Below are 27939 nucleotides of genomic sequence, written 5' to 3' on the forward strand. Positions count from 1 at the left end.
GATAAGAGCCGTGTTTTCTTTCTTTTTTTTTTTTAGTGAGGCAATTGGGGTTAAGTGACTTGCCCAGGGTCACACAGCTAGTAAGTGATAAGTGTCCGAAGCTGGACTTGAACTCAGGTCCTCCTGACTCCAGGGTCAGTGCTCTATCCACTGCACCACCTAGCTGCCCCTAGAGCTGTGTTCTTGAAAGACGTGGCTGTTTCCTAATCCAAGATCTCCCCCTCCCCATCCCATTCCTGTTGTACACAACCAAGATCGGATATCAAGGCTATCGACTTTATTGGTTTTAAAAAACTCTTTACAATGGCAGTGAGTGTCCTTCTGCCCAAGTTACCCAAATGGCATAAGAGACCAGAAGTGGGGGCTTAGGGGGTGGGGAAGTCACTCCAGAGACCCACCCAGGAAAGCTAATAACTATCGCCACTGGAATTTATGGGATGGGACAGGAAGCATGCTGAGGCAGGCACAGGGAGGTTGAGTCAAAGCGGTGGTGGAGAGGAAAAGGTGTCCGAGGTGGGGGCGGCAGCAAAAATCTTTCCTTTTGTTGGGAGGTGGGAAGGGTGGGAGGGACAGGATTTCCCGCTTGGGGGTGCTAACTGTGAAGACCCATCTGAGGGGCAAAGGGGGGCCGGCCCCCAGGCACGGGGCTCACAAGAAGGCATCGCACCATTCTCGAAGGCAGCCAAAGCAATCTCGAGACTGCTTGGCGTTAGCCCCACAGGTGTCTTTGAGCCACTCCCGGAAGAGGTCTTCGTCTTTTTTCAGCACCAAGAACTGGCCCAGAACCACGTAGGCCTGTAAGAAACACAGAGTAGGAAGAATGGACCAGGCTCTGCTCCCGCACTGCGAAAGCTTCGCACGTTCTGCAGAGACAAGGGGAGGCCCGGTCAGTGAAGAGGCCGCCGGCCTCGCCAAGGGGTGCCCGGGACCTGGCTGGAAGCGATCCGAGTCCTCTCGGGGTGGGCCAGGAGATGCCCCTGGGAAAGCGCTAACGTTTACATCCACCCTTGTTCTCTCGCAGGGGGGGAAGGACTGACAAGCACCTGGGGCGGGCAGGCTCAAGGTGCCCCTCCTTAGGGGGGCGTGGCAGGCACCGCGCGCCCTTCCCAGTCACCCCTCGAGCCCAGACTGGGGAGGGCGCACGCGGGCGGACACTCGGCACCCTCGCCCCCAGCCCTCAGTTTCCCCTTCCGTAAAGCGCGGCCCCGGGACCTTGTCGAAGCCTTTGTCCTCGAGCTTCTTGCCCAGTACTTCTTCCGATGCCCGCAGGCTGCCCACGCGGCTTCTCCCCCATGGGCTCGGCCACGAAGTCGCGGCTGTGCTTCTGGGAGGTCGTCATAGCTCCTCACACACTGACTGGGAGCGGACCAGAGAGAGGCAGCTCGCCGCGTGCTCCGGGAGGGGGGAGGAAGCAGGGTCAAGGGGCGGCGGCGGGGTCACGGCGCTGGCGCCGGCCCCGCCCCTCCGCACGTGTTTGCCCGCCTCGTGCCGCCGAGCCCAGTCCACATAGCCCCGCCCCCGCCGGCCCCGCCCCTCCCCATGCCTGCCCCCCACGTTCCCCGGCGGGGTGGGGGTCACCACCACCCGCAGACCTTCCCCCCCTCCTTCTTCGATTCGTCCCACCCCTGCCCACGACCCTGGGGTCCGCAAGCCGCGCGCGCGCCCACCGGCTCTGGCTCCCGTAACGGTCACACTCCCGCCAACCGGCCTCTCCCGCCGCTGCCTCAATCCCGCACGGAGTATGCCGGCTTCCGCTTCCAGGTTGTCGAGGTCGTTTCCGGGTCAAGGGCAATTTGAAGAAAGGGCGGGAGGAGGGGCGGGGCAGGGGGGAGGAAGCGGGGCGGGGCCGGGGGGAGAGGACGGGAGGGGGCGGGGCTAGGGCCGGGCGCCCAACGGGGCGTGTTCAGCTGGAGTAGCGACCATAGAGACGGGCGCGCGCGCTCCTGAGGCAGAAGCGCGCCTCCGAACGGCGACCACGGAGCGCGGACACTCTGCCTTTCCTTCTCTATGGCCAGACCTCCGGCCGCGCTCCTCCTGGCGCGGGGCGCCTCCCGAAGCTCCCCACTCAGCCCACGGCGGGGTCGGCAGCGGCGGCTGCGGAACTGAAGTGCCGGGGTCTGCGCCGCACACCGAGGGGAAGAGTTAGCCGGGGACGCCGAGGCCCCGGAGGGGAACCCTTGGGCCGGAGCGCCGGAAGCACGGTCTCCGGAAGTCCCCGGCTTGGGTTGGCGCGGTCTGTAGGAGGCAGCGGCCAGCAGGAAGGTAAAGTGGGGGAGGGCCGGCTCCGTGGAGGTGGCGGTGCCGGGGCCCAGGCTTGCTACGTCTTCTCCCCCTCCTGCGTAGCGAGACCCCCGTCTCCCTAGGGCTTCCAGCGGAGGCTGGAGAAGGCCCCACCCCCCAGATGCCGATTCTGCAGTGTCCGGGTCCGGCCTGGACGACCCAGGCCTTCATCGCCTCTCCCCATGACTTCTCGAGTGGCGTCCGGCCGACCCCGGGCAGTGAGGACCACACGAAACTTCCGTGGCTCTCGTGCCCCCCGCCGGCGACAGCCCCCCCGCCTGGAACCGGTCCTTTCCCTCTCCTGCCTCGGTTTCATCTGCAAAACGAGGGCTTGGATCCCGGCCCTGGGGGGATGGGGGGGATGGGGCATGTGACCCTGGCCAGTTACTGACCCCTGGTGGGGGGCTGTCCTGATCTCTGCAGCCCCGGCCCCAGCATGTCCCAGGCCACCAAGCGGAAGCACGTGGTGCAGGAGGTGCTCGGGGAGCACATGGTGCCCTCGGACCAGCAGCAGATCGTGAGGGTGAGCCTCCCCCCCCCCCGGGTCACGGGGTCATCCACGGACAGCTCTCGGTCCATCCTCCTCCCTCGCTGCCCACCCCCCCCTTCTCAACGCTCTGTCCTCCATCACGGTCAGGTTTTGGGGACCCCCGGCAACAACCTGCACGAGGTGGAGACTGCGCAGGGGCAGCGCTTCCTGGTCAGCATGCCCTCCAAGTACCGAAAGAACATCTGGATCAAGAGAGGTAAGGGGGGGCGGGGTCAGCCCCAGGCAGGGGGGGGGGGGGCGTTTCTCCAGCTGCAGCTGCTTGGGGAGCTACATACAAGGCCCCGGTGGCCCTCTCCTCCAGGGGACTTTCTCATCGTGGACCCCATCGAGGAAGGGGAGAAGGTGAAGGCCGAGATCTCCTTTGTGCTCTGCAAGGACCACGTCCGCTCCCTGCAGAAGGAGGGACTCTGGTAGGGGCTGCCTGGGTCCTGGGGGGCACGGGCTGGCGAGGCCCAGCACCTCCCACCCCCACAACTCATCCTTCCCCCTATGCAGGCCAGAAGCCTTCTCTGAGGTAGCGGAGAAACAAAGCAACAGCAGGAACAGGTGAGGCGTGTGCAGCCCTTTGGCTGGATTCTCTGGTTTTCCCCACGCTCCCTGGGATGGGCCTGTCCAGACAGCCCAGCAGGCATGTCACCACGGAGCCCCTGAGGTCTGGGGTTTCACGGAGCCCTTCACTCCTCCTCCTCCTCCCCCCCCCCCGCCCCCCCCCAGACCACCTCAGCCAGAACTCCCGGGAGAAGTGCAGTCTTCAGAAGAGGACAGTTCCGAGGACGACTCGGACCTCTTTGTCAACACCAATCGTGTGCAGTACCAGGAGAGCGAGGAGGAGAGTGAGGAGGCCTGAGGACCCAGCTCTGTGGATCCACCCCCCTGGATGGGGATGAGGCCAGGGCCCCCCATCTGAACTCTTCTCTGTCAGATTAAACCCCTGGTGGGTTGAGAGACAGCCATTTGTTCCCCTTGTACCGATGTGCCTAGTAAAGCGATTCCGGTTTTTGACATCTCGCTCCGGTGAAAAGAGGAGGAAAGGAGGGACCCAGGAATGGCTGGGTGCAAGGCTGGCCTAAGCCTTGACCAGCCCCTAGGGCGTTTCTGGATGGGCCCCAACAAAGGGCAACACCTATTTCCACCCACCCAGGCGAAAATGGATTCATAACTTAAACAAGGGAGGAAAAAATAAGGAGGGAATTTTATTTAATATTAAAGGACTGGGGACATGGGATGTCTTCACTTTGTGATGGTGTTCCTGTGGAAAGAAGACATAAGAGATGAGGGAGGGAAGCAGAAGTGGGCACCCCCACACGCCCACCCAAGGCCCCATCTGCCCCCTGCTCACGCGTTCATGCTCTTCCCACTGCCACTGAGCACGATGTACGGGGTCTTCTGGGCTTTCTGTTTCTCCTGAAGCAAGGCCACTGTGCCCAGGGGAGTGTCACTGGAGCTCATCTTCTTCAAGAGCTGTAACAGGGGGACCAGTCATGGGGCTGAGCCACCTTTCCCAGACTCAGTTTCGGCCCCTCCCACCCGCCCCCCTCCACAATGGCCACTCACAGCTTCCTCATCCAGCTTTTTCATCCTTCGCTCGGTCTTCATTTTGCCCGAACCCTTTCCGTGGAATCGGTTGGGACAGCTGCCGAGGCCTGGGCAAAAAGATCAGTGATTGCTTTTGACAAGCGCAGTCATTTCTGCATTAGCAGAGCAGCAAAAGCACAGAATTTCAAGTCAAAGCCCTTAGTCTGAAAGGGGGACGTGGGAAAGTCATGAAACATCTTGGAACTCCAGTGGCTTGAAGTCTAAGGAGGGGCCTGCTAAGATCTCTTCTGGGTGTGAGGGCAGCTGCTAGTTTGGGGAAGAAAGGGCAGTGGAGAGGGAGGGAGGATGCTAGCAGAGAGAGGCTGTTGATCACATGATACTGTTTCCGTCCTAGCTTGGGGAAGGGGACAGCCAGCTGGAAGGATGCCAATGGCAGGTAAGGCAGACAGGAGGAATTCTGCAAGGACCAGCACATTACATGGGGGTGATGAGGAGACAGACCCATGTTAGCAGAGGAGCTGGGGAAGGAATGGGGGGGGTGTGGAGGTGGGTGCTAGCTCAAATAGGGACAGTGCCTGTTCAATTCACAGGCTTGTGAGGTTCCTTAGGCAAACCTTCAAGTACTAGAGAGTAGAGGGCAGGGCTGGCACCTGATAAGGGTCTGCCAACTTCAGGGACACCTATGTTGCTGGTTTCTGGGCTCGGAACATAGCTTTTGGCTCCCTATGGGGATGGGATCCTTGCTGAGGAACCAAGAGGGGAAAAGGTCACATTTTTGCATTACTGCAGCTGGTCCCAAGGCTTTGTGTTCCTGTGAATACAACCTGTGCTTTTGGTCAGCAGCTCTTGGGAAGGTTAGGGCTTGTGTCTGCCAGACCAGGTGCCACAAAGACTGGCTGGTGGGGGCAGCAGGAAAACTTACTGTGTCTCACAAGAGTGTCTTGGTATGTGCACATACACAAGTGTATGATGTATATACATGGGGCCTACCCACAAGGTCAATTTTAACTGCATAGACAGGACTTCATTTATAAGGAAGCCCAAACTGATAGACGCAGGACTGTGGAGGAGAGATCTGGGCCAAGGTCAATGGAAGACTGGCAAGGGAGCAATCCCACATGCCTGCCCCATCTGGACCTCCTGACATGGCTCTGGCAAAAACAGTCATCAGCCTGAGGCCTGATTTATTGTGAACTTCTTCCAGATGGAGGAAATTACTGATCAACAAGAGTTCACAAGAACCACATTCAAGAAGGCTGAGGTGCACTGAACTCATAAGCAGCTGACTCATGAAATGTAGAGAAGATGGAAGCCAGGGAGCAAGAAACCAACAGGAGCACAGCCAAGAAGCTGAGCATCAGTGGTGCTGCTGAGCCAAGAACGGACAACAATGGGGTTCTTAGGGGGCTGTATTAAGAGCAAGAAGGGAAAAGGACACAGCTCATTGAACTACTCAACTCTTCACCTGCTTTTTTCTCTGGAAGGAGTTTTTGGATTAGAACAAAAATAAATTCTGGCCCCCCACTGTCTTAAGATAAGCTGATGTCCCAATTTCAACAATGCCAAGAAACAACAGGGTTAGACTGCTGAGCATGACTGATTCTTGGCAAAACTAAAAGCCAAAAGTGGCTTTATCTAGGTGGGCTAGGCCAGGCCAGACCAGCCTTATCTCATTTCTGACTAGGTACTAGACTGTATCATCAGATATGGCTACTCTGCCAAATTTCTCATGCTTCCCTCATGGGCTACAAGATGTTGAAGACTGACCACTTCAAACTGATTCAATGCCCAGAAGCCAATGATGGGTGTCTTAGGGTACTGGCCTACAACATCTTCACTAAGAACTAGCTTGAAGGCAGAGATGAGGTGGACAGCTAACAAGATGGATGACAGAACTGGGCCCTAAAGGCTTTAGCAGGCCAGGGCCCTGGATCCCATCAGATGTTCACCTTCCAAACTGTATTGAGATCCCAACTTCACAAGCATCTAACTGGGAGAGGCTGAGCTAGCCAAATCTGAGAATCATGGATTCTGAGCTCAGAGAGACCGTGAAGGCCAGTCATCTGGACCAATCCATTCATTTCATGGATGACACTGCAGATCATGGATCATTGTAGGAAGATATCGTGGGTTTCTTAGCATTCCTCCTCTGTCCTGCTGCCTGTCCCCAGTGCATGGGACATAAAAGAGCTGGCGATTGTGTGAGTGACCCATGGGAAAGGTCAGCAAGAAAAGCAAATGCCCTCCAGGGCTGCACTGAGAAGCCCAGGGTTTCAAAGGCTTGTCCTTGGCCCTGACCAGAGGATATCGGGAGGAATGTGGTCAGTTCTAGGCACATTATTAGTAGTGGCCCAGGAGGAAAACCTGGGTGGCAAAGGGACTAGAAATAACACCTTGCGAGGACTGGTCGGAGGAAGGCGAGTCTTAGGAATGCTTGCCAACACCTGAAGGAGATTTCCATTTGTTCTTGCTCCCAAAAGGCAGAACCAGAAGCCATAAGGGGATGTGGCAGCTTCTTGTAAAAAAAAGGGAAGTAGGGGGGAAAAAAAAAAAAGGAAGCATAAGGCCTTTGTGCTGGGCCTGGGACTCCCCTACCTCCTTGGGCGTCAGCTTTCTCCCAGTCTCATCCACATATTCAATCTTGACATCAGGCTTGTAGCCATCTTTCTCCTTGAAATCCTGCGTGAAGCCACGATACTCTTCCCGCCGACTATACTTGTCATCAATAGCCCTGTGGTGAACAACCCAAAGGAGGCCCCTCAGAAGGCTGCCCCTCGCCTATCTCTGAAGGGCCAAAGCCTTGGGCTCAGGGACTCCCTGCATCACTTACATCTTGTCCTCGATGCAGTACACAGCAGAAGGCAGAGACTTGTTGGGGGCCTTCACCCGAGCCACCTTCTGCACTGTTGTCTCCAGCAGCCCTGAGGAGGGGGGAGTCCTTAAGAACACCCTGGCCCTGGTGAGCCCCCCTCCCCATGCCCGTGCAGACCTTGCTTCAGCCTCCCTACTTGCCTTTGTTCTGACACAAGAGCAGGGCTGCAGCCAGGCCCCTATTCACAATGGGCTCTTCATCCAGAATGGTGGTAGAAGAAGCAGAGAACTAAGGGGAGTGGAGAGGAAGGCAGCTCCCATCAATGGTCAGGTCATCTGACCACATTTCCAGTCCTCCCTGCCCCATTTCTCCCGTCCTTACGTCCTGCTGCTGCTTTTCCTCGTCCAGGTTGACAGTACTCCAGCCAATATTCTCCTCCCCGTCAGATTCTGAGCCACCGTTGGCAGACCTTTCTTCATCTCTCTCAAAGTCCTGGTGGGGAAGAAACAGGCATCAGGTCAAGTGAAAAGAAAGATACCCCTGGGTGCCCAGTGTCCAGCCCTGTCTCTGGCTCCTTTAGGGGGCCCCAAGGTCCTGGTGCCTAAGCACAACTGTCCCGTCCACCTCTTGGGCCTTTGGTTTCTGTGCCCTGCCTGCTGCCATCAAGTCCTATCCTAAGAGGACTTGCCATGAGCTCTTCCTGGTCCTCCCGGTTGCCAGCCAGCCCGTAAGTGGGGATCTCCCCGAGGGTCCGGCAGAACTCTGAGGTGGCATTGAACACAATGGCCCCTTTGCGCTCCGGGTCTTCGTCCTCCTCCCGGCTCCGCCGTGTCTCCAGCTTCTTCACGATCTCAATCACCTAAGGGGAGACGGGGATGTTAGCCTGGAGAGAGAAGATTGAGGGGGGACGTGATGCTTGTCTTCCAAGAGAGGAAGGCCCACAAAACGCATAGGTCTCAGGGGCCCGTATGACCCGACACACAGGGCCAGAACCCACCCAGAGCCCCCCACTCTCACCTTCTCCCCACTGTCCTTGAGCTGCTGCAGCTGCCTCAGCCTCCGGCCCTTCTCCAGCTGCTTTTGTAGCTCAGCCTCCACTTCATCCTCCTCGAGGATCTCGGGGGAGCCCGATCCCTGGGCTCCCCCCTCTTCTGAGAGATAGACAACAGGCCACCAGTGAGCCTTGCCCCTCTCCATCACTCCCTATACCCCACCCCACCACTCCTCCCACTCTAAGCTTCAGCCAGGCAAGCCAACCCTTCCTCTAACCATCATCACTGATGTCCATGTTTTCTACTCGGTTGTCATCAGACTGGGGGAGCTGGGAAGGGGCCTCCCTCTCCTGCTCTCCAGGGGCTTCTTCCTCTGCCTCAGGGACTCGGCGGCGGCCCCTCCCCCGCAACCTGTGGGAGAGAAAGGAGCCCTGAGCCCCAGCAGTCCCTGCCCCCACCCCGACCCCATATGGGCAGTGCCTGGTTACCTGGAGCCAAAGTCTCCCTCACTGGATTCATTGCCAAGAGGAAGCAGATCATCAGCTCGAACCACCACCTCCTTCTCCTTCTTTCGGATTTTCCTCACCCTCCGTTTTGTCTTTTTGAAGGTCACCTAGGGGTGGGGGTGGTAATGTCCTGACTTCCTGACTTTCACCTTTCCCCACTCAGGCCCATTTGCTAGATGGCAGGTATGGCCTCCCCATCTCAGGGCAGGCCTTTCCCCATGACCACTACAGCTCCATTCAGGAGCCTTCAAAGCTGAGAACTTGCAGGTCTCTCCTTGTAGAACGCCCAGCCCACCTCAGTCCCCTCCCTCCTCACATTCTCCCAGAATACTCTAGCTGAGGAGCCCCACCACCCCCAAGCAGACACTCACACAGGGCAGGGAGTGCTGAGATCTGGTGAGGTCCCACCACGGGACTAGCAGCAGCCCCCTCCCCCCACAAAGATCTCTCGTCACCCCCAACAGTGCTGAGGTGGCTCTGGGTGCCTTTACCTGCTTACCTCTGCTACAGACTCACCATCTCCTGTGGAGTGAGATACTCGGAGGCAAGCCGGGGTCCAGCCATTGTCAGGGACTGTGCCTGCTGCCTCAGGTTGGCCCGGATTTCCTCCAGCTCCCGCTCTCGGACTCCATCGGCTGCCCCGCTCCGATCAAGTCGGAATGAATGTGGTCGCTCTCCTTCCAGTTCCTCATCATACTTGGCCAAAATGGACCGGGGCTTAAACTGTGGAGGTCAGAGGACTCAGCCCCACATCCCCAACTCCAAATCCCTCTCCTCCTTTCCCGTGACACCCACGTCCACTGAACCAACTTTCTCTGAGCTCCTAGCCCCTCCCTCCCTCCCTCGTCCCCTACAAACCATAGCCATGTCATCCACGCTCTCGTCTTCAGCATAAGGTCGGTAATCCGGCTTCTTTTTCCGAAGTTCCACATTCTTTTCTGCCCTCTCTTTGTCAAGGAGGTTCACGTTTACTAACACATCCTCCTCCTCCTGCAGCACGCCTGGGGAAGAAGGGGCTATGGTCACCTGTACCCCAAATTGAGTGTCCCTTTCTCCCCAGCAGCCCCTCACAGAGGCCCAGAGGCTCTGACTTCCCCCATGCCAGGCATACCCTTGTCCTTGAGAGTAAGGATCATGGTCTCCCCCTCCCTGAAGGAGTCGATGGTATGCTCCACAGTCAGCCCCTGCAGGTCCCGGGCACTGTACTGTTCCTAGAACAGACACAAAGGCAGCCTCAGTGACCCCCATACGACTCGGGTTCTCTCTGCAGGACCATGTGGCCAAGTCTTCCCCCCCAGACAGAAGCCTGGAGCAGCCCCCGAAGCGCTCAGCACAACCACAGCCCTTCAGCCCCCCCTCACCTTCCGCCTCTGTCCAAACTCCTCCTCCACCAGGCTGCTCACTCCAAACTCTTGGTCCATTTCCTCCAACAGTTTGGCCTACAGGATGGGATGGGGAGAAGTGCAATGGAGAATCCAGGCTTCCGGCAACTCAGTGTGATAAGACAGCATTTGGGGGGGCAAAGGACCCGCTCACACAAACAGAAGACAAAGGTCCTTACAAGCAGAGGAGCCAAAGCTGAGAGCATCTCCATCAAGCAAGAGACCTAACCTCCCACCAACCCTCAGGAGGGAACTGGCTCGGCTCAGCTTCCCCGCCTAATCTTCCAGGCCAGGTGCTCACCCTCTTCTCAGCTAAATCCTTCTCTTTCTGCAGCCGACGGCTCTTCTCAATCCACGCGGCCGTGTCATCTAGCCACGGGTCATCATCTCCCAGGGTCTTGATCTTCCTGAGGAAGGAGTACGGATAAGAAGGCTCCAACCCAGTGCACTGGTTCCCTCCTGGTATTTGCAGGCCTCCCTCTGCCCCTGCCTCACAGTCCGCCCCACTCCCATGTGCCTGCACGCCCCAAGCTGCTTTCTCCACTCACCCCAGCTTCTGGTTGAGGAGTCGCTTCTCCTTGGCCGCTGCCAGCTTCTCACGTAGTTCTTCACGCTGCCGCAAGGCCATAGGGTTGATCACGTCTGCCAGCACTGGCTCCTCTTTGGTGCCGGTCGCTTCTGGAAAGAACCAAGGGATGATGACCCCTTTGCTCCCTGTTCCCTGTTGGTGAATCACCCCCCACCCAGCACACTGCCTCACACAGATCTCTGATGTCTCCAGATAGCCCTGAACATAGCCTAGGCCAAGCATGCACCTGATACGTGACCACAGCCCTTACAAATCTTTCTACCTGCCTCTCTGCTCAACTGTAGATGCTCTAAAGACATAAGTGCCTGCTATCATGACAATCTCCCCCAGACATAACCACAGGGCACTGATCCCCCAGTTCGGGATCTCTCTGCATCCCTGGTGCTCCTTCCAGAACCCAAAAACCCACTCAACACCTCAGCCAGCCTGTCTCCTAGCACTCACCCTTCTTGACAGCATTAACCTCCAAAGGCTTGAGGCCCAACTTGGCTCGGAGTTTACTGAGAACAAAAGAGAGAACTGTGGTTATGAGGCGATCATGAAACACAGGTAAACTAAATTCTAGATGGACTAAAGAGAAGAAAAGAGATTGGGGGAGAGATGCTGCTCAGCACAAATGTGGAAGAACCAAGAACAAGGCTTCCTTGGGTCCATTAGCAGAACACCACTGAACCAGGTCACCCCAGCCAGTCACTCACTTGGTCTCCTCAATGCTGAGAGACGAGGCATCTCCAGAGCTGGCCTTGGATCCGGTGGCTGGAAGAAAGAAAACATGCTGGTTAAAGGTTAAGGACCATTCTACTGACCCGTGTTGCTTCAAGGGCATCCTGACTGGGGTTCAAGGAATGAAGAGCCACCTCCAAGATCTGGAAGCCCAAAACTCAGGAGTTCTAGGTCCCAGGACAACATGGGTACAAAGGCTGTGCTCGCTTCCCTAGCCCTCCCTGGGAAAAACTTCTTTAGCTCCAAACCCAGCTTTTCTCTTGCTTGACATCAGCACGCCTTCCCTCTGATGTTCTGGGAAGGCTCTTCCTTGTGTTGGTTGAAAAACAACAAGAGCTGGGAGCTAGAAATGTCCCATTATCCCTCCAAATAAATCTATGCCAATCTCAAGCCCAGGTGGGGAAACGTAAAACAGAATTCTGGCCTGGGAACCAAAAGGCCTGGCATTGAGTGCTAGATATACCACTTAGAATCAAAGTATCACACACCTAGAAGAGATCTCCAGTCCAGTCTATAAACAAGAACTCCACTACAGGCAAGTAGTCATGTAGATGGCTCCCACCCGCACTTGCCCATTTCACTTTTGGCTTTCTCAACCCTGACAAACCAATCTAGTCTTTCTGGACTTCCACTTCTTAATGTGTAAAATGGTGCTAAAAACATTCACACTCCCTCTCTCCCTGGGGCTGTTGTGGGGACAACATTTTGTAAATCTAAGGTACAGTGAATAAAAGCAAGCCTCCAACAGCTCCTGCCAGACCACGGAGTCAAGTGTCAAGTTTGGAAGGGCCCACTTTCCTGTCTTGTCTCATTCATACTCTGTCCTTCAGCCAAACTGAACCACTCACCATCCCTGTTCCAGGCTCCCCAACCTCCAAGCCTTGCTGATTTCCAACCGTTCTCACTTCCAAGAAGCTCATCCTTTAAAACCAAACTTCAATGTTCTATTTCTCTACGAGGACTTCCCTGGTCAGTGATAATCTTTCCCCTCTGACCTCCCACTCTGTTTGTGCTTATTGCTTTTATCAAACTTCATCATCCCCTGAGGAACCTCGAGATCCATGAAGGCAGAAACTGTGTCTTAGCCAGGGCCCAGGACAAAGTGTTAAGGGGCAGAGTCAGAGCTGAAGAACTGTGGAACTGGGCTGAGAAGTAGAAACAGATCTGGATTTGGAGATGACATGGCTTCCTAGATTCAGCGGTAGAAGGGGTCTTTAACATCATCTAACTGAATTCTCTTATTCCGGTAAATCCCAGGATCATCTCCAGGATCAAACACAAACACCAAGCCTGTCCTAAATAGGCCCCCTTCTCTCCCCAGACACTACACACCCCCTTTCCCCGCAGGCCCTTACCATCTCATGGGTGGGACTGCTGAAATAGCTGCTGGGGGTCTGCCTGCCTCAAGTCCTTCCCTTCAGCTCATCCTCCATTCAATTACTAAAGTGATTTTCCTAAAGTGCAGCTTCTGGTCATGTCATCCCTTACTCAAGAAATTCCAGTAGCTGCCTATTGCCACCAGGATCAAATAACAAAATCTCTGCTTGGTATTCAAAGTCCTTCATAACCTCACCCACTCCTTCCTTTCCAGTCCCCTTTGATCCAGACACATTGGCCTCCTGGCCCAATTCCAGACATTCTCTTTGGTAGTCCCTATGCCTGGACAGGCTCTCCCTCCTCCATTCTACTTGCTGACCTCCCTGGCTTCCTTTAAGTCCCAACTAAAATCCCACCTGGATCTAAAGTCTTCCCTTGTTAATTATTTCCTATTTATCCCCATCTGTAGCTTGTTTGTATATATCTGTTTGCTCCTTCATGTCTGGGGCTGCCTTTTCTGCACAGTTGCCTGGCATATCTATTTACTGAGTGACTGCCCCACTTATGTGAGCCCTGGGGCTCAATCATGCGAGTCAGTAGCAGTTAAGATCCCCTATGGGGTCCCCAGGATCGGCGACCTCGAACCACGGCAAGACTGGCCTTTCCTCCCATGCCTGTGCCTTTGGCAGTCACTTCCCCTCTCTGGCCTCAGTTTCCCCACCCGTCAAGCGCAGAGGAATGGAACCTTTATTGATCGGGATAAGCTCTAAGGTCCCAGCAGATCCTAGAACCGATGAGGGTGGGGAAATGGGCGGAGCAAAGCTCATGCCCCCCCACCCTGCCCCTCAAGCCCCGCCCCCCGCATAAACCACGCTTTCTTACAGGCCCATTCAGGCGGTCAGGCTCCACCCCTAGCTGCTCATTGGCCCGGCCCCACTCCCGCCCCATGGGCCTCGCGCTCACCAGCTTCATAGCCGTCATCGCGCTTCTCTCGCTTCACTCTTCGCTCTGCAGGCTCGGCCTGGCTGCGCTCGCGCCCGTGCGCGCTCCCGTTGCGGGCCTCGGCCTCGCCCCCGCGGCGGCTGCTCCCCCTCTCGGTCCCGCGCTCCCGGCTGCGCTTGCGCCGCTCGCCGGCCCCGCCCCCGCCGCTCCCGCTCCCGCCGCCCCCGCTGCGGTGTTTGTGCTTCTTATGCTCGCGGTGCCGGGGCGCCTGCTCGGCTGTGCCCGGGCCCGAACTGCCCGCTGTCCCCGCCCCGGCCCCCGCCGCCGCCTCCTTCTCCCCGCGGTGCTTCTTCGAGGAGCCCATGGTGGCTCCGCTCCCACCGAACCCCGGCCGCCGTCACCGCCGGGCCCTGACGCAGAATGGGAGCTCTTCCGGGTTACGGGCCGCCCCTCGGAGGCTGTTGCCGGAAACCAATAGGAGCCGTTTCCGTTGTGTTCTGGTCCTCTGGCCCAACGCCCGACGGGAAGTCAGGCTCGGAGCTTCCGGCGTCATCTCGTCACTACGCTTTCTCCTTCGTGCCTTTCTTCTCAGGCTGCGCCCACTTCCTTTCCTCTCTCCCACCCTCAACGCATCCGGGCCGAAAGGCGCATGCGCCACTCAGGGGACAGCCGCCGGGACCCTTTGTGTTCCCGGAACATGGTGACTGAAAGGAGGGTGGGTGCGCGTGCGCAGTTCCGGGTCGGTTGGGCGTCCCCGAGAGCTACGAGAGCGTTCCCGTGGGTCTGGGTACCCGCTCGGCAGTTCGGTCCCTTCGATCCTGCTTCTGCACCCTGGCAGCCCCCATGCTCCCTCCCCCAGCCCTCTCCTGAGGCTTCCAGGCCCCCGTCCTGAGGGCCTTGTCTTGTACGTCCAACCTGTTCAGTTGCACCTCTAAATCCTGAACAAAAGACCCAATAATTAGGAAATGTCCGGTGCCTTCCTTTGGCTCCGGCGCGTGGTGGCCCCCGAAACAAGACAACGCCCAAAGGCGAGCTGCCAACTCTAGGGCGAGGGGCCGCGAGTGCTGCCCAGCCCAGCGAGCACGGTCAGTGGGGCGGCTCCTGGAGGAGTGGCATGGAGTTCCGGGCCATGGAGAGGGCCACAAGGCCAAGGCATGTCCGGGGGAGAAGACCGCTGACTCCGCAGAGCCGGCGCGGGGAGGCAGCCCCCATGCTAGCCCCATCGCTCTGAGGAGGTGCCTTCTGGCCGCGCCACGAGAGGCTCCCACCGAGGCTCCCTGTGCTCAGCAGTGTGCCAGCAAGCCACCTTGCTGGCTCACCTTGACTCCTGGGGAGAGTTAATGGTGAATAGTAATGAAAAAGGCCAAGGATAGCTAAGATTTAACTCTGAAGTTGTTGAAGAATCTGAATTATTTAAAACCCTGGATTTTTGAAAATCAAAATAGATTAATATCCTCCAGGGGCTATTGATTTCAAATCACAAGTTAAACCAATTAAAGTAATTGCTAGAATCGGGAGACCAAGAAAGCCCAAAAAGCTTCTTAGAAAGCATTGGCCTTTTTTGCCAAACAGAAATGTCTGAGGCAATGCGGGTTTAGAATATAAACTCATTTGTAAAATCTTACCGAGGAAGATGATGGATAATTGTGAGCAGAATTGTCTCATGAAGCAGAGATAAGCGGTGGAGGGTAAAACCAGTCTAAAGAAAGTATGGGGGCAGCTAGGTGGTGCAGTGGATAGAGCACCAGCCCTGGAGTCAGGAGTACCTGAGTTCAAAAACGGCCTCAGACACTTGGTGTCTGACACTGTGGTGAATAACCACAGACCAATGTGCTTCCTCTGCCATGTATTCAAAGTGAGGGGCATCTATATGACTTATGGATTGAGAGTTTCCTCAATAAAAGTTTTAGTAGGAGATAAGCGGGCATTTTTATAAATGAAGTTCAGCAATATACTACGTTTAACATCTTGCAATTGATTGAAAAAATTGAATTGATTGAAATTCCCCGATTGAAAGATGTTGGGAGGGCAGCTAGGTGGCGCAGTGGATAAAGCACTGGCCCTGGATTCAGGAGTACCTGAGTTCAAATATGACCTTAGACACTTGACACTTACTAGCTGTGTGACCCTGGGCAAATCACTTAGTCCCCATTGCCCTGCCCAAAAAAAAAGAAAGAAAGATGTCGGGAATATAAGATCCCATTGTGCTTGTTGGTTAAAAAAAACATTGCACTGGAAAAAATGCCCTCTTTACAGGCTGTTATTTAGGTGTATCCCAACTATATATTAAACTCATTTAAGATTCCTCAGAAAATATAACAACAGAAATAAGCCCTCTGATCAAAAACACCCAGTGAGGCATAAAATAGGTAGATGTGTTCTTGCCATAAATATTTGCCTTTCTTTTTCTTTTTTTTAGTGAGGCAGTTGAGGTTAAGTGACTTGCCCAGGGTCACACAGCTAGTAAGTGTTAAGTGTCTGAGGCCGGATTTGAACTCAGGTACTCCTGACTCCAGGGCCCGTGCTCTATCCACTGCACCACCTAGCTGCCCCTAATATTTTCCTTTCTGATGATGATTCACAGAGTCCTTGTGGAGGAGGGATTCCCTTGTGGAGGAGGGATTCCCTTGTGGATGGTAGTCTTTTTGATGTTCCTGTTTGAGGGTGACATGTTGATTGTATTTAGCCCCAAGGCCTTGCAGAGCCTCCCAGAAGAGATCTTGAGCTAGCCAGAGGAATTTAGTCTGTTATTTACCCGGGAAAGATCAAATAACTGAAGACTGCCTGCTGCTCAGGTTTCTGAATTGCCAACCTACAGGGGTTGACCAACAGTATGTGTGTCTAGCACAGACAACAGATGGACCATGAGCTGGATCCAGATTTGAAAAGGAAAGAAAAATTGGATTGCTTTTGGGAAATTGTAAGGATCTTTTACCAACATTTTGTTTCTTGTGACAGCAAAGGGCCAATATTTGTTTTCTTTTGCAATTATGTAAAACGTTTTCATATTAGTCATTTTGTATGAGACTGGAATAAAAGAAAAAACAGAAAGTGAAAAGTAGCATGCTTGAGTCTATATGTTCAATCACTATCAGTTCTTTCTCTGGAGGTGTGTAGTATGCTTCATCATTAGTCCTTTGGGATTGTCTTGCATCATTGTATTGCTGAGGATAGCTAAGTCATTCACGGTTCTTCATGGAACAATATTGATAACTGGGTTTTTTTTGTTTGTTTGGGGTTTTTTTTTTAGTGAGGCAATTGGGGTTAAGTGACTCGCCCAGGGTCACACAGCTAGTAAGTGTTAAGTGTCTGAGGCCAGATTTGAACTCAGGTACTCCGACTCCAGGGCCGGTGCTCTATTCACTGCACCACCTAGCTGCCCCATTCATGGAACAATATAACTGTTAATGTGAACAACATTCTGGTTCTACTTACTTCACTATGCATCAGTTCATATAAGTCTTCTAGACCTTTATGAAATCATCTGCTCATTTCTTACAGCACAATAGTGTTCCATCACTATCATATACCTCAGCTTGTTTAGCCATTCACTGATCGATGGACATTCCTTTGATTTCCAATTCTTAGCCCCCACAAAAAGAGTCGCTATATTTTTGTACAAATAGGTCCTTTTCTCTTTTTTTGTGATGTCTTGGGAAGATAGACCTGGCAGTGGAATTGCTGCATCAAAGGGTATGCACAGTTCTATAGCCCTTTGGGCATAGTTCCTTTTTTTTTTTTTTTGGTGGGGCAGTGGGAGTTAAGTGACTTGCCCAGGGTCACACAGCTAGTGTCGTGTCTGAGGCCAAATTTGAACTCAGGTCCTCCTGAATCCAGGGCCGGTGCTCTATCCACTGCACCACCTAGCGCCCCCTTTTTTCTTGATTTTTTTTTTCTTTCTTTCTTTTGGGCATAGTTCCAAATTGAAAGGGCCAATCTTTTCAACACTGACCAATGTTGTTGACAGCAAGACCTGAAACCCTTTGAACACCTAAAGATCAGCATCCCATCGGGGCACCAGAAGAGTACGTGGCCGTTGTGAGCAGGCTGTGACATATAACCAACAAGGGATCCCAAAGAAGAGCGGGAAAGGACATCATCAAAGAATTGCATGACTGATGACAGGTAGATGATGGACACCTTCCACTGGGTGGAAGGCTTTCATCATTCTGGGTGGACCCCTTGTGGTGAACTTTTGGGAGGACCCACACACAAGTTCCCTTGCCAGTACAGATTGATAAATGGATTAATATGCTTGCCCCAAACTGCTGTCTCTTGTAATTATTTTAACAGTAACGCCAACAATAGCTTCATTAATACATTGTGAGTAGCTGACTTAATGGGTGAGGGAGGGGTGCAGGAAGAGAATTTGGAACTAAAAATAAATGAAAAGCAGTTTGTGAGCAAAGCTCGATTTCGGACCCAAATTGTATGGTTGGCTGCAAGTCAGTCACAGGCTCAGAGATTTAAAGCTGGAGGGAATTTAAGAGGCCCATCTAATCTAACCCCATCCTGTTACAGATGAGGAAACTGAGGCTCAGAAAAGTCAAGTGACTTGGCCACGATCACAGAGCTCATAAAGTGGAGAGAGCAGGATTCAAACCCAGATCCTCTGATTCCCAATCCAAGTGTCTTCCTGTTTTGCTACTGTTTCATGAGTCCCAGAGGCCTAAAGGGTCCTGAGCATTGATATTACCATACTACAAGTCAATTGACCTCTCTTTGCCTCAGTTTCCTCCTTAGAAAAAGGAGAGGTTTAGACTAGGTGGTCACCAGTGGCAAGCTAGGACTCTATGGTTTGCATGGATAGTGTCCCATTGGGTCTGCAAGATCTCACCTCCACACCTTCCTTACACTGTTGTTTATGTCCGGATGTTCCTCTGCTGAACACCAGTCCAGCCCAGCCTTTTGCAGGGTGAAGGGTCACGGAAGACTCTGACCACTGAAGCCCAAATCATATGCCACCTCCCTCTGAAGCCTTCCCCGCTCCCTCCGGCTGTAAGGGACATTTACGTCAGATGGTAGATTTATATCTGGGAGGGGACTCTGGAGGACTCTGGACCCAATCCCCTCCTTTTAGAGATAAGAAGTCTGAAGTGATTCTGACCCAGGTCTTCCCGACTCCAATTTTCCCATGTCCTGTAATTCCCTGATCATGTTCTGTTGTCAATTAGTTGTGTGGTTCCTTCTTAACCCTTTGCTAGACTGTAAGCCCTGTGAGGACAAGGACCTCACTTGCCATCTCCTTGGTAGCACACACCATTGGTGCTTAAGAAAGGAATTCATATGCCTCCGTGAAATTCACTGCCCCACCTCCAAAATATTTTTTTTCCTAAATGCCTTTTCATAGAACCAAATGATGTGACTGTGGGGCATCTCCACACTTTCCTGTGACCCAATATAAGATCCCTTTGCCTCCATGTGCCTCAGTTTCTTCCTTTGTAAGCCAAAGAGGTCCATCTCCTCCCCTAAAGGGGTTGAAGACTGAGAATTCTCTGTAAATCTGCCAAATCCATCTGGATTCGGCAACCCGAGTCACCATCGGCCATCTGTTGATGCTGCTCACTTCCCCAGACAGACCCCAAGCTCCTGAGGGCTGTGGCCAGGCAGGAAAGCAGACACTGGGCTTAAATACAATCATTTCATTTTCCACTCTCTCCCTCTTTCCCATTTAGCCCCGGGTCCCAGGGTCATTCCCTCCTTGTACTAGGCTCGCTGACTGCGGGCAGCTCCAGCTCTGTTCACTCAGTGCCCCACAAAGGCTGCTCCTCCCGGATCCTGGCCAACCTCCTGGTCTTCGAGGACCTGAAGAGAGACAGGGGGTATCCTCAGGGGCTACCTGGCCTAGGAGCTGCTTCCTCCAAGTGCCAGTCTGCCAGGGCAGCAGGCGCCTCATCTACCCCTGAAGGGGTTCTCAGTCTACAACGTGAATGCATGAGGTTGGATGGGCAGTGGCAGTGCTCAGGTGGGCTCCAAAGGTGGGGAGAAACTGTGAAGGCCTCGCCTCCTCTTTGCTGTCTCTGCATCCCAAGCACCTGCAAAGACTGGCTCCAGCTGGGTCAGTCACATGCCCTCCTCGGTCCTTGGTGGTCATGATGGAGGTGGCTGTCCTGCTGTCAAGCATTCAGCCAGCCAGCAGTCATGAAGCACCTACTAAGTGCAAGACACTGTGCTGAGCACTGCAGATACAAAAAGTGGCCCAAGCCAAGCCCCTGCTGTCAAGGAGCTCACAGTTAATGGAGGAGAAAGCAAACACCAAAGTGTGGGCACAAAAGATTCATACGGACTAAGGAGGGTGTCATCGCAGAGGGAAGGCACTAAGATCGAGGACGGGGAAAGGCTTCTGGCTGAGACCAGAAGGACACCAGAGCAGTAAGGAGGCGATGGGGGAGAGTGAGAGCATTCCAGGCATGGGGGACCAGCCAGGCCCAATGCACAGGGGTTCTGATGCCTCCGGCCTTGAAGCCTTAGAGAAGCCTGGGGGCTCCTCTCTGGTCTCAGCTTGATCCCTTAGAGAGTGAGGGCCGGACTCTAGGCCCAACAGACGACTGAGGAAAGCCCAGCTCCCTACCTGTGCTTTGAGGGGATTTCCTCTATCTCATCCTTCAACGCTTCAGCCAATACCTGCTCCTCGTCCAGACCCAGGGCCGACAGCACCTGGGAGAAGCGTCTGTTCACTGAGAGCCGGGCATTGGCCTGTTAGGGAGACGAGAGCCCCTGAAACCAGTGGGAAGAGTGAGAAGATGCCCCCTGTGGAGATGGTGGCTGCTGGGAAGCTGTGTGGATGGAGAGCTCCCCCTCCCCATCTGGGAAGCACAATGAGGGGCTTATCGAAGGCTCGATCTCACTGATTAACAAAAGGGTGTGGTGCTAGGCCTAGAATGGACAGCCCTAGGAGGCCTCCATTGCCAAGAATAGGCTCTGATAGGGTTGGGCCTAAGAGATCTATGGGTGGGGGGGGGCCCCATTCTTTCCTTTCCTGATAACCCCACTTACCCTTCCCATCTCTGGGTCTGTCCCTGGCATCCCCACTGACCCTGTCCCTTGTTCTTCTAGCCTTGGGGTTCTTACCCTTCCCAGTGGGTCATGCCCACCTCCCCCAGCACCTCTTGCCTCCTCGATAGTCCCACAGCCACACCTGAGTGCAGGCCTCGTTTCCACTCTCCTAATGTGTTACTTCATTCCCCTCACCAGCCCTTGGGCCCTACCTGCCTCCTCTGTAAAACCAGAAGATGGAATGAGCTCTAAACCGATGCCTTGGTGCCCCCAGGACCCTTGGTGCCCCAGCCAGCACCATCTTCCTCTCCAAAGTCACCAGAGGCTCCCCACTGCCCATCGATGGAAAGTCCTAATGCCTTCCTGAAGGGCCTTGAGCACCCTGGGCTGTCTGGCACCATGCCCAGCCTTTCTGGCTCAATTCCTATTATTCTTCCCCCAGCCCTCTGCACTCCAGCCTCATCAGGCTAGTGTTTGCCCTGACAACCTGCCCTGCACCTTCATACCTTCTCCCAGCCTGGTTCACACTGTTCTCTTTGACTGGAGTGTCGTCCTTCCCTCTCTATCATCCTTCAAACCCTATTCCAAATACCCCCTCCTTCAGGAAAGCCCCTTTCTTCCCTTTTCCCACCAAATTGGAAACAACATGGATGAGAATGAGATCCCCTCATTTTACAGATAAGGAAACTGAGGCTGGACAAGCAGACAGGTGATGAGCGGCATTGTTGGAGAGATATCTTATCAATGAGATCACCACTCTGCTGGCATTTGGGAGTATTTGGAACGTGTCCCCCATCGAGGTGGACAGCAAAGACGGTCCCCCATCCTGACACGAGGCTCTGCACACAGCAGGGGCTTAATCCACATGCGTTTTTTTTGACTTGGGATGACATTGGACAGGACTGAGGGCAAGGGAAGTGAGGACCTGGGGGAGAGGGCAGCAGAATGGGGAAGATCTATTTGTTCCTCCCTGGTGCTGAGGGAGAGAGGGGAAAGCTGGCTGTGCCCAGTGGAGGTGGGAGCCCGTACTTGCATGGCCTGCTGGAAGAGGAAGGGGCGGCTCTGCACCCTGTGACGGATGCCCGCAAGTTCAGCCTGGTACTCTGCCAAACGCTGCTTCTCCTGCCGCCTGGCTTGGAGAGACAGGGCGGGGTCACTCAGCCTGAAAAGTCTCTGAAGTGACCCTCCTTTGATAAACTAAGGGCTTGGTCGGGCTCTGGGGAGTCCCTAGTGACCCAGGGCACTAGACTTTGGACCTTGACCAAAAGGTGAAGCCAGGACCACCTGGCTAAGGAACATCTGCAGCCCATCTCCCAGAGTCTGGGTATAATGCTCTAGGCTGCTGGGTGGCACAGTGGGGAGATCCCTGGGCCTAGAGTCAGGAAGGCCTCAGATGTACTAGCCATGTGAGCCTGGCCAAGTCACTGAACCCGTCTGCCTCAGTTTCCTCCTCGGTGATGTTGTGAAGCCTGAAAGCCCCAATTAATCGCTAGCTGTTGTTATTATTGCCACTGTGCCTATTTCTGTGGTGGAGGAAGCGATCCCCCAAAGCAGGCAGCACCTTCCCAGCCCCGCGCAACAGTCAGTCAATTTTGAGACCAGTGACCGCATTTTATTTCTCTGCTCCCTTGTTTTCTGAACACAGTGATGTTTGCTGAATGAACGAGCTGGGGAAGGAGCCCTAGATGTGGGGTCAGCTGGCCTGAAGTTGCATCTTCTTCCTCTCCCCAGCTCCTCTCTAGCTGTGTGACTTGGGGCCAGATGCTGCCTCTCTCTGGGCCTGGCAGGGCATTGGAGCGCAGCTATGGTATGGGCTTGGGAGCCTGTGCCTTTGGTGCTTGGCCCTGCTGCTGCTGCCCCTGCCATTGCAATGTCAGTGACTGAACCTGGACCCTCGATGCCCCACAGCGGCTGGTGGCGGCAGCTGGTGCCTCCCTGACCCGAGCGGCCCAGCCCTTCTCAATAGTGGAACAAGGGCTCCGACCCAAGGAGAGGCCCCTTGTCATGCTGAGATACTGATCCCTGCAGGAGATTCGTCAGACTGGGCTGACGGCAGGGGTCTGGGTCCCAGTGCCCACTGACAGCCAGATGGGGCAAAGATTGGACTCTTGAGAGAGCACAGAGGCAAGGAGCCAACTGCCACCTTGGGCCCTGGCCAGGCCTTCTGCTTCCCCTCCCCGCCCAGAACCCAGGAGAGGCAGCCTCCCATGCTGGACCACTTCTAGCTCCTACCTCATACCTCACCCAGAGTGCTTTCCCCTATCCTCCTCTCTCCCCCCCAACCCCCAACCGAAGTACTCCCCTTCTCTGTCTCTCAGTGATCAGCTAACTGTCCCCCCCCACTTTCCCTCCTTTCCCCCCAGCTTCATCCCACAATGCTCCTCCCCCAACACACCTCCACCCACAATACACTCTGGCCCATCCACATTTTGAGCACTGCTCCAGACCCAACTCAAGCCCTCTCCTCCCAGCAGCCTTTCCTACTGTGGAGGCCACACTGGTGCCCACTCTCCTGTGGCCTCCGGAAGCTTCTGCCTGACACCCCGGACTTAGCAGGATAAAGGCAAGCCTTCCCGGGGCAGCTTCTGGCACATCTCCTGCTCCCAGGTCCTGGCTCCCCAACCAAAGTGTGGGAGCCCTTCTCCCCACTGCCAGGGGCTGTCTCTTCTCTTCTCCCCATCTGCCCTGGAGCCCCAAGCACACACTCCTGCAGGGGCCAGCTGTGCCCCCACCTCCGAGGAACCTCCTCCCTGGCCCCCCACCACCGGGGTGGGCACCTGAGCTCGTCAAGCTTTCGATGGGATGCCCCAGAACCCTTGGACCTGGACGGTCCATAAGCTGCCAGGCACCGAGCCACCTGCTTCTGGACCCGCTGCTCCTGAGCTCGGCGCTGCTCTGCCCTGACTTGTTCCTCCTGCTTGTGCCGCTCCCAGTCTAGCATCAAGGTCCTGGGGGGGAGGGGAGGGGATGAAGTAAATCCCTGCAGCAGGACTGGGCCCCAGGAGGAGACCCAGTCTGGTGCCCACTCCCCAAGCCCCTTTCCAGACACTATCAGAAGGCCTTGAAGGACAGCTGGGGGAAAGGCTAGGCTGAGGACCGATGTGACACCCATTCTTCCTTTCTTAAGTCTGAGTAGAGGTTGGCAGGGTGTAAGTCCTGGTGACTGACAGCTGGGGCACTAGATGAAGCCAGGATCACAGAGGTAGAATCACCAAGGGCAAAGCAATGAGGGCCTGTCCCCCAGGGGTCTCTGCTTTCATCTCTTATCAGACTCTTGAGGACTGGCCCCTCTACCTCCCTAACCCCAGTCATCTGCCTTCCCCTCAGCTTAGCAACAAACTTAGCAACAGAGGCCCAATCCAGGGGCCTCTGCCTGAGGAAGGCTGCCCTGCCCTCTCACAAAAATGGTAACTCACCCAGGAGAATGGAAACATCAGGAAGGGAGGCCCTGCCTCCTTCCCTGCTGCCTCCAAAGAGGCCCCCCAGCCTTCCCCATTCAGACAGACTCAGAGACACAGACAGACACATGGATAGACACACATACAATCAGACAGACACACACACACATACATGAACACAGACAGACATAGACAGGCAGACACACACACGGACACAGACAGACACATGGATAGACACACATACAATCAGACAGACAGACACACACACACATGAACACAGACAGACAGACAGACACACATACATGAACACAGATAGACACACAGATAGGCAGACACAGACACATATAGACAGGCAGACACACACACGGACACAGACAGACACATGGATAGACACACGTACAATCAGACAGACAGACACACACACACATGAACACAGACAGACAGACACACACACAGACACAGATAGGCAGACACAGACACACATAGACAGGCAGACACACACGGACAGACACAGACACATACAATCAGACAGACGGACACAGACGGACACAGACAGGCAGACACATACAGACACAGCCCTCTCTTGATCCTACCATCCCCTTGAGATAGCTCCTCCTTCTATCTCTCCCTCTCACTGCCAGAAGCCTGGGAAGCACTATTGGTGGTCTCTGCCTCCACTTCCTCCTGCCCCTTGGCATCCTAGCTTCTGACCATTGAGCTGAGGCTGCTCTCGCCAGGTCCCAGTGGGCTCTTCCTTGCTAAATCTGAGCCTTTTCTCAGTGTTTGTCCTTTGGGGTCTCCCTGCAGCCACACACATTCAGCCGCCCTCTTCTCCTGCATATTCATACTTCTCCGGCCATGTATTTATTAAAGCCAATGGGGTGGATCAGCACTGGGGCACAAGGACCAAACCTACTGTGAGACACTAAAGGTCTGAGACAGGGACTTATTCTGCCCTGCCCCTGTTGCCTTGTGAGTCTGAGGCTCTGCTGAGCCGGGAGGGCAGGTGGCCTGGTTTCCTCAGGGGTAGTATCCCGGCATCCCCAGACCTTGTTCAGCATGTGAGCTGCGATTGCTGTTGCTGCTAAGCCCACCAAGACTTTGACTTTGGAAGGGGGAAGAAGGTGGGCTTGGTGTGATTCCTTTGAAATTCAGAAGCATCTGGTCACATAACATAATGATCGTGGGGCAGGCAGGTTCTTGGGCTCCCAAGAGTCCATCAAAGCATTGCTGTGGTGCCCCAGCCTGGAAGGGCTTGGGGTTTTTAGGGAGCTGGGGTTTAGGATCTGGCTTGGGTGACCGCGGGCAAGTTCCCAAATACCTCCAGGCCTCAGTTTCCTTAACTATAAAAGGAGTCTTGCCTTTTCATTCTGTCTGTGTGTGTATGTGTGTGTGTATACACATAGAGGTCTATATGTGTTATAGAGTGTGGTGGGGAGGGAGCCTGGGGTTCAATGATGGAGGACCACCAGATGAGGAAGCCCCCTTGACCAGTGTGGGCATATGAGACCTCTGTATATAACCTGCACCTGCGAATGACCCAGCCAGGGAAAGGAATCAACAGATGAGGGAGTGAAGGAATGATGAATGAAGGGGTGCCTGTCTCTCCTTGTCTCCCTGGCCCACTGCTCTCTCACCATCCAGCTGTGGTGGGGCAGGTACCTGGTGGCTTCACGTCGCTTTTGGAAGGTTCTGGTGGTACCACTGGTCAGCAGGAAGGGCTTAACGTCCCCCCAGGCCTGGAGCTTCTCACCTTGAGGATGGCTGGTGTCCTGGGTGGGCCACTGGGAGGCTGATATCAGAGGAACAGAAGTCAGGGACCTCTCCCTACTCCCCTGCCTCCCCACGATCTCAGGCAACTCCTCTCCTTCCTCTGCCAATGGAGGTTCTGAGTAAGGAAGGTTTCCAGGTAACTGAAGCTGGCCCCTCAAGCACTTTAACCTTTGGCAGGGAACTATTTCTGCAATGTTGCCTGTATATCTCTGCCCTCTGTGGGGCGTGCTGGAGGAGAACCCTGAATTTAGAGTCAGAAACCCCAGGTTTCAGAGCCATAACCCTTGGTGCTGACCCTCAAAGCAAGCGACACCAAAGGTATCCTCAATTCAACTTCGGGGGACGAGTCCCAGTAAGTGGAGGAAAAGAGACCTCCGAGTTAGGACACTGGACAGAGACCTGGGACCCCCGGAGGAGGAAGTGAAGGGGGATTTGACCGTGTCCTGTAGCTACAATAGGCATAGTCCTGTTTGAATGAACTGTTCTGGCTCCTGGACTGACCTCCCCTGGCTAGGATTCTTCTTCCCTGAACCCAACCCCCTCTAAGGCCCAGAAAGGGGGTGGGAGCCCCCGGCCAGCCCAGGACTCACAGTAGAGCCCCAGTTCCTTGGCATCTTCCTGTAGATGTTTCTGCAGAATCTCCATGTCCAAGAGTTTCTCCGGATCCTTCGCCTTTGCCGGCTTCCTCTGGAATCCTCTGAGGAGGGTAAAGCCAGCCAGGTGAAGGGCCTTCCACTTCCTAAGCTGCCCTCTGTCCTCGTCTCTGCTCCTGGTCACGGGAGGTCACACATGGGAGGTCAGAGGCCCTGCCCGCCCCTTTTGCTGCCCCTCTGCACCTTCCCCCCAGCCACCACTGCCCCTCCCCCTCCGCTTCCTCCCCGGCCTTGGCCTTTAGGTCCAGCGCCTCGGAGCCCCAACCTTTTCTCAGCAGACAGAAAGGAGGGCCAGAGGCCTTGATCCCTCCTGCCCGCAGACCCCTCCTCCTCCCCCCCATCTGGGTCTGCTTGCCCTGCTTGCTCCTGGCCATCCTGACAATCCCGGCTCTCTTGGCTGCCTGGCTCAGGCGGGACCCACGTTTTCAGCTGCTTTTTTATGTCCTGACATCGGGCCTCCACTTTCCAATACAGTGGGAAGTTGGCCGGCTGGGCAGATGGGGGCACAGCCTTCCACCGGGACTTCCGGCGGGCCTTGGTGGGTGGCAGGGCCGAGGCCTGGGCCCTCCTGGGCAGCAGGGTCTGCTGGGAAGAGTTGGGAGAGGGCAGGGGCAGGCTCCGGCCATCCACCAAGAAGCTCTCCCAGGCCCACTGGAACGGGAAGGAGGGCTTCCGAGGAGGTGGTGGGATGAGGCTGGGGATTGGGAGAGAAGCGGCCGGTCAGGACGTCGGCATCCCTGAGCCCCAGGTCCCCTCCCTGTGCCCCCAGCTACTCACTCTTCGGCCTCAGAAGGCTCATGTCCCTTCTTGCCTTTGTTGGATGCATCTTTCTTTCTGGCATTCCCTGCGCTCCGAGCCCTAGGTCGGCCTTGGATCAGCACCTCATCTCCACTCCCAGAAGCACCCTGAGTGGGGAAGGGAGGGAGCCCAGATGGATAACCACCTTCCCTGAACAGCCCAGACCCTGACCTCAAGGGCCCTGGGCCCACAGGCAAGGCATTCCATCATCAGTCTGATGCCCCAAAAGGGGGCAAGAGACTTGCATGAAGAGGGTTAGGTCTGAGGACAATGTGATCCTTAAACTCAGGCCTTCTGACTCTTTCCACCCCCGTGAAGTATCTGGCAGCCATGGGACCTAGAGCTGGCAGGATCCTTAGAGACCATCACCGATCCTTCCCAGCCCTTAGGGAACCTTCTCCAGGCCCTCCCCTGTGCCTCCATGAACCCAGGCATCCTGTCCCCAGCTCTGGGGGCTCGGCAGTTAGAAGCCACCTACTTGGTGGACCAGAGGCACCCCAGAGAGGAGTCCCAGAAGTCCGGCGGCTGTTCCCTTTTCCGATGAGGCTGAAGGGACCCGGATCCGGGCATCATGGTTAGCTTTCACCACCGAGGCAGCCAGAATTGACTGTTGATGGGTTCTTAGCAAAGGATTCTCCTGCCCCATCCCCCCTTTTCAGAACTTCTACCAGCCTGGTCCTGGAGGGTCTCTA

At 55.1% G+C, this 27939-nt stretch overlaps 4 protein-coding genes across 4 annotated transcripts; 1 reads left to right on the top strand and 3 right to left on the bottom strand.

Moving 5' to 3' along the window:
• Nucleotides 1-262: 262 nt before the first annotated feature.
• BANF1 (BAF nuclear assembly factor 1) lies at nt 263-1438 on the bottom strand. The gene is given in 3 exon segments (XM_043971211.1): nt 263-795; nt 1213-1254; nt 1256-1438. Coding segments are annotated over 3 exon segments (273 nt in total). The 5' UTR covers nt 1340-1438; the 3' UTR covers nt 263-648.
• Nucleotides 1439-1879: 441 nt separating this feature from the next.
• On the top strand, nt 1880-4053 carry EIF1AD (eukaryotic translation initiation factor 1A domain containing). The gene is made up of 6 exons (XM_043971383.1): nt 1880-2262; nt 2704-2803; nt 2918-3026; nt 3132-3240; nt 3326-3376; nt 3545-4053. Exons 2-6 carry the CDS (start codon nt 2717-2719, stop codon nt 3675-3677), a joined length of 489 nt encoding a protein of 162 aa, XP_043827318.1. The 5' UTR covers nt 1880-2262; nt 2704-2716; the 3' UTR covers nt 3678-4053.
• Nucleotides 4004-14072, bottom strand: SART1 (spliceosome associated factor 1, recruiter of U4/U6.U5 tri-snRNP). Its single transcript, XM_043971384.1, has 20 exons — nt 13651-14072; nt 11346-11403; nt 11092-11147; nt 10607-10733; nt 10360-10465; nt 10038-10115; nt 9788-9887; nt 9535-9677; nt 9193-9399; nt 8659-8783; nt 8448-8581; nt 8196-8329; nt 7867-8037; nt 7560-7670; nt 7379-7466; nt 7197-7287; nt 6942-7097; nt 4385-4463; nt 4170-4291; nt 4004-4079 (listed from the first exon to the last, which is right to left on the bottom strand). The coding sequence occupies exons 1-20, from the start codon at nt 13991-13993 to the stop codon at nt 4061-4063; spliced, it is 2448 nt and encodes an 815-aa protein (XP_043827319.1). The 5' UTR covers nt 13994-14072; the 3' UTR covers nt 4004-4060.
• A 5298-nt stretch (nt 14073-19370) lies between these two features.
• LOC122730557 (testis specific 10 interacting protein) lies at nt 19371-27893 on the bottom strand. Its single transcript, XM_043969715.1, has 9 exons — nt 27726-27893; nt 27227-27354; nt 26715-27143; nt 26387-26565; nt 25686-25815; nt 23403-23573; nt 21655-21754; nt 20201-20325; nt 19371-19434 (listed from the first exon to the last, which is right to left on the bottom strand). Exons 1-9 carry the CDS (start codon nt 27891-27893, stop codon nt 19371-19373), a joined length of 1494 nt encoding a protein of 497 aa, XP_043825650.1.
• Between the last annotated feature and the right edge of the window lie 46 nt (nt 27894-27939).

This window comes from Dromiciops gliroides, chromosome 6 (genome assembly GCF_019393635.1).
Source record: "Dromiciops gliroides isolate mDroGli1 chromosome 6, mDroGli1.pri, whole genome shotgun sequence".
NCBI lineage: Eukaryota > Metazoa > Chordata > Mammalia > Microbiotheria > Microbiotheriidae > Dromiciops > Dromiciops gliroides.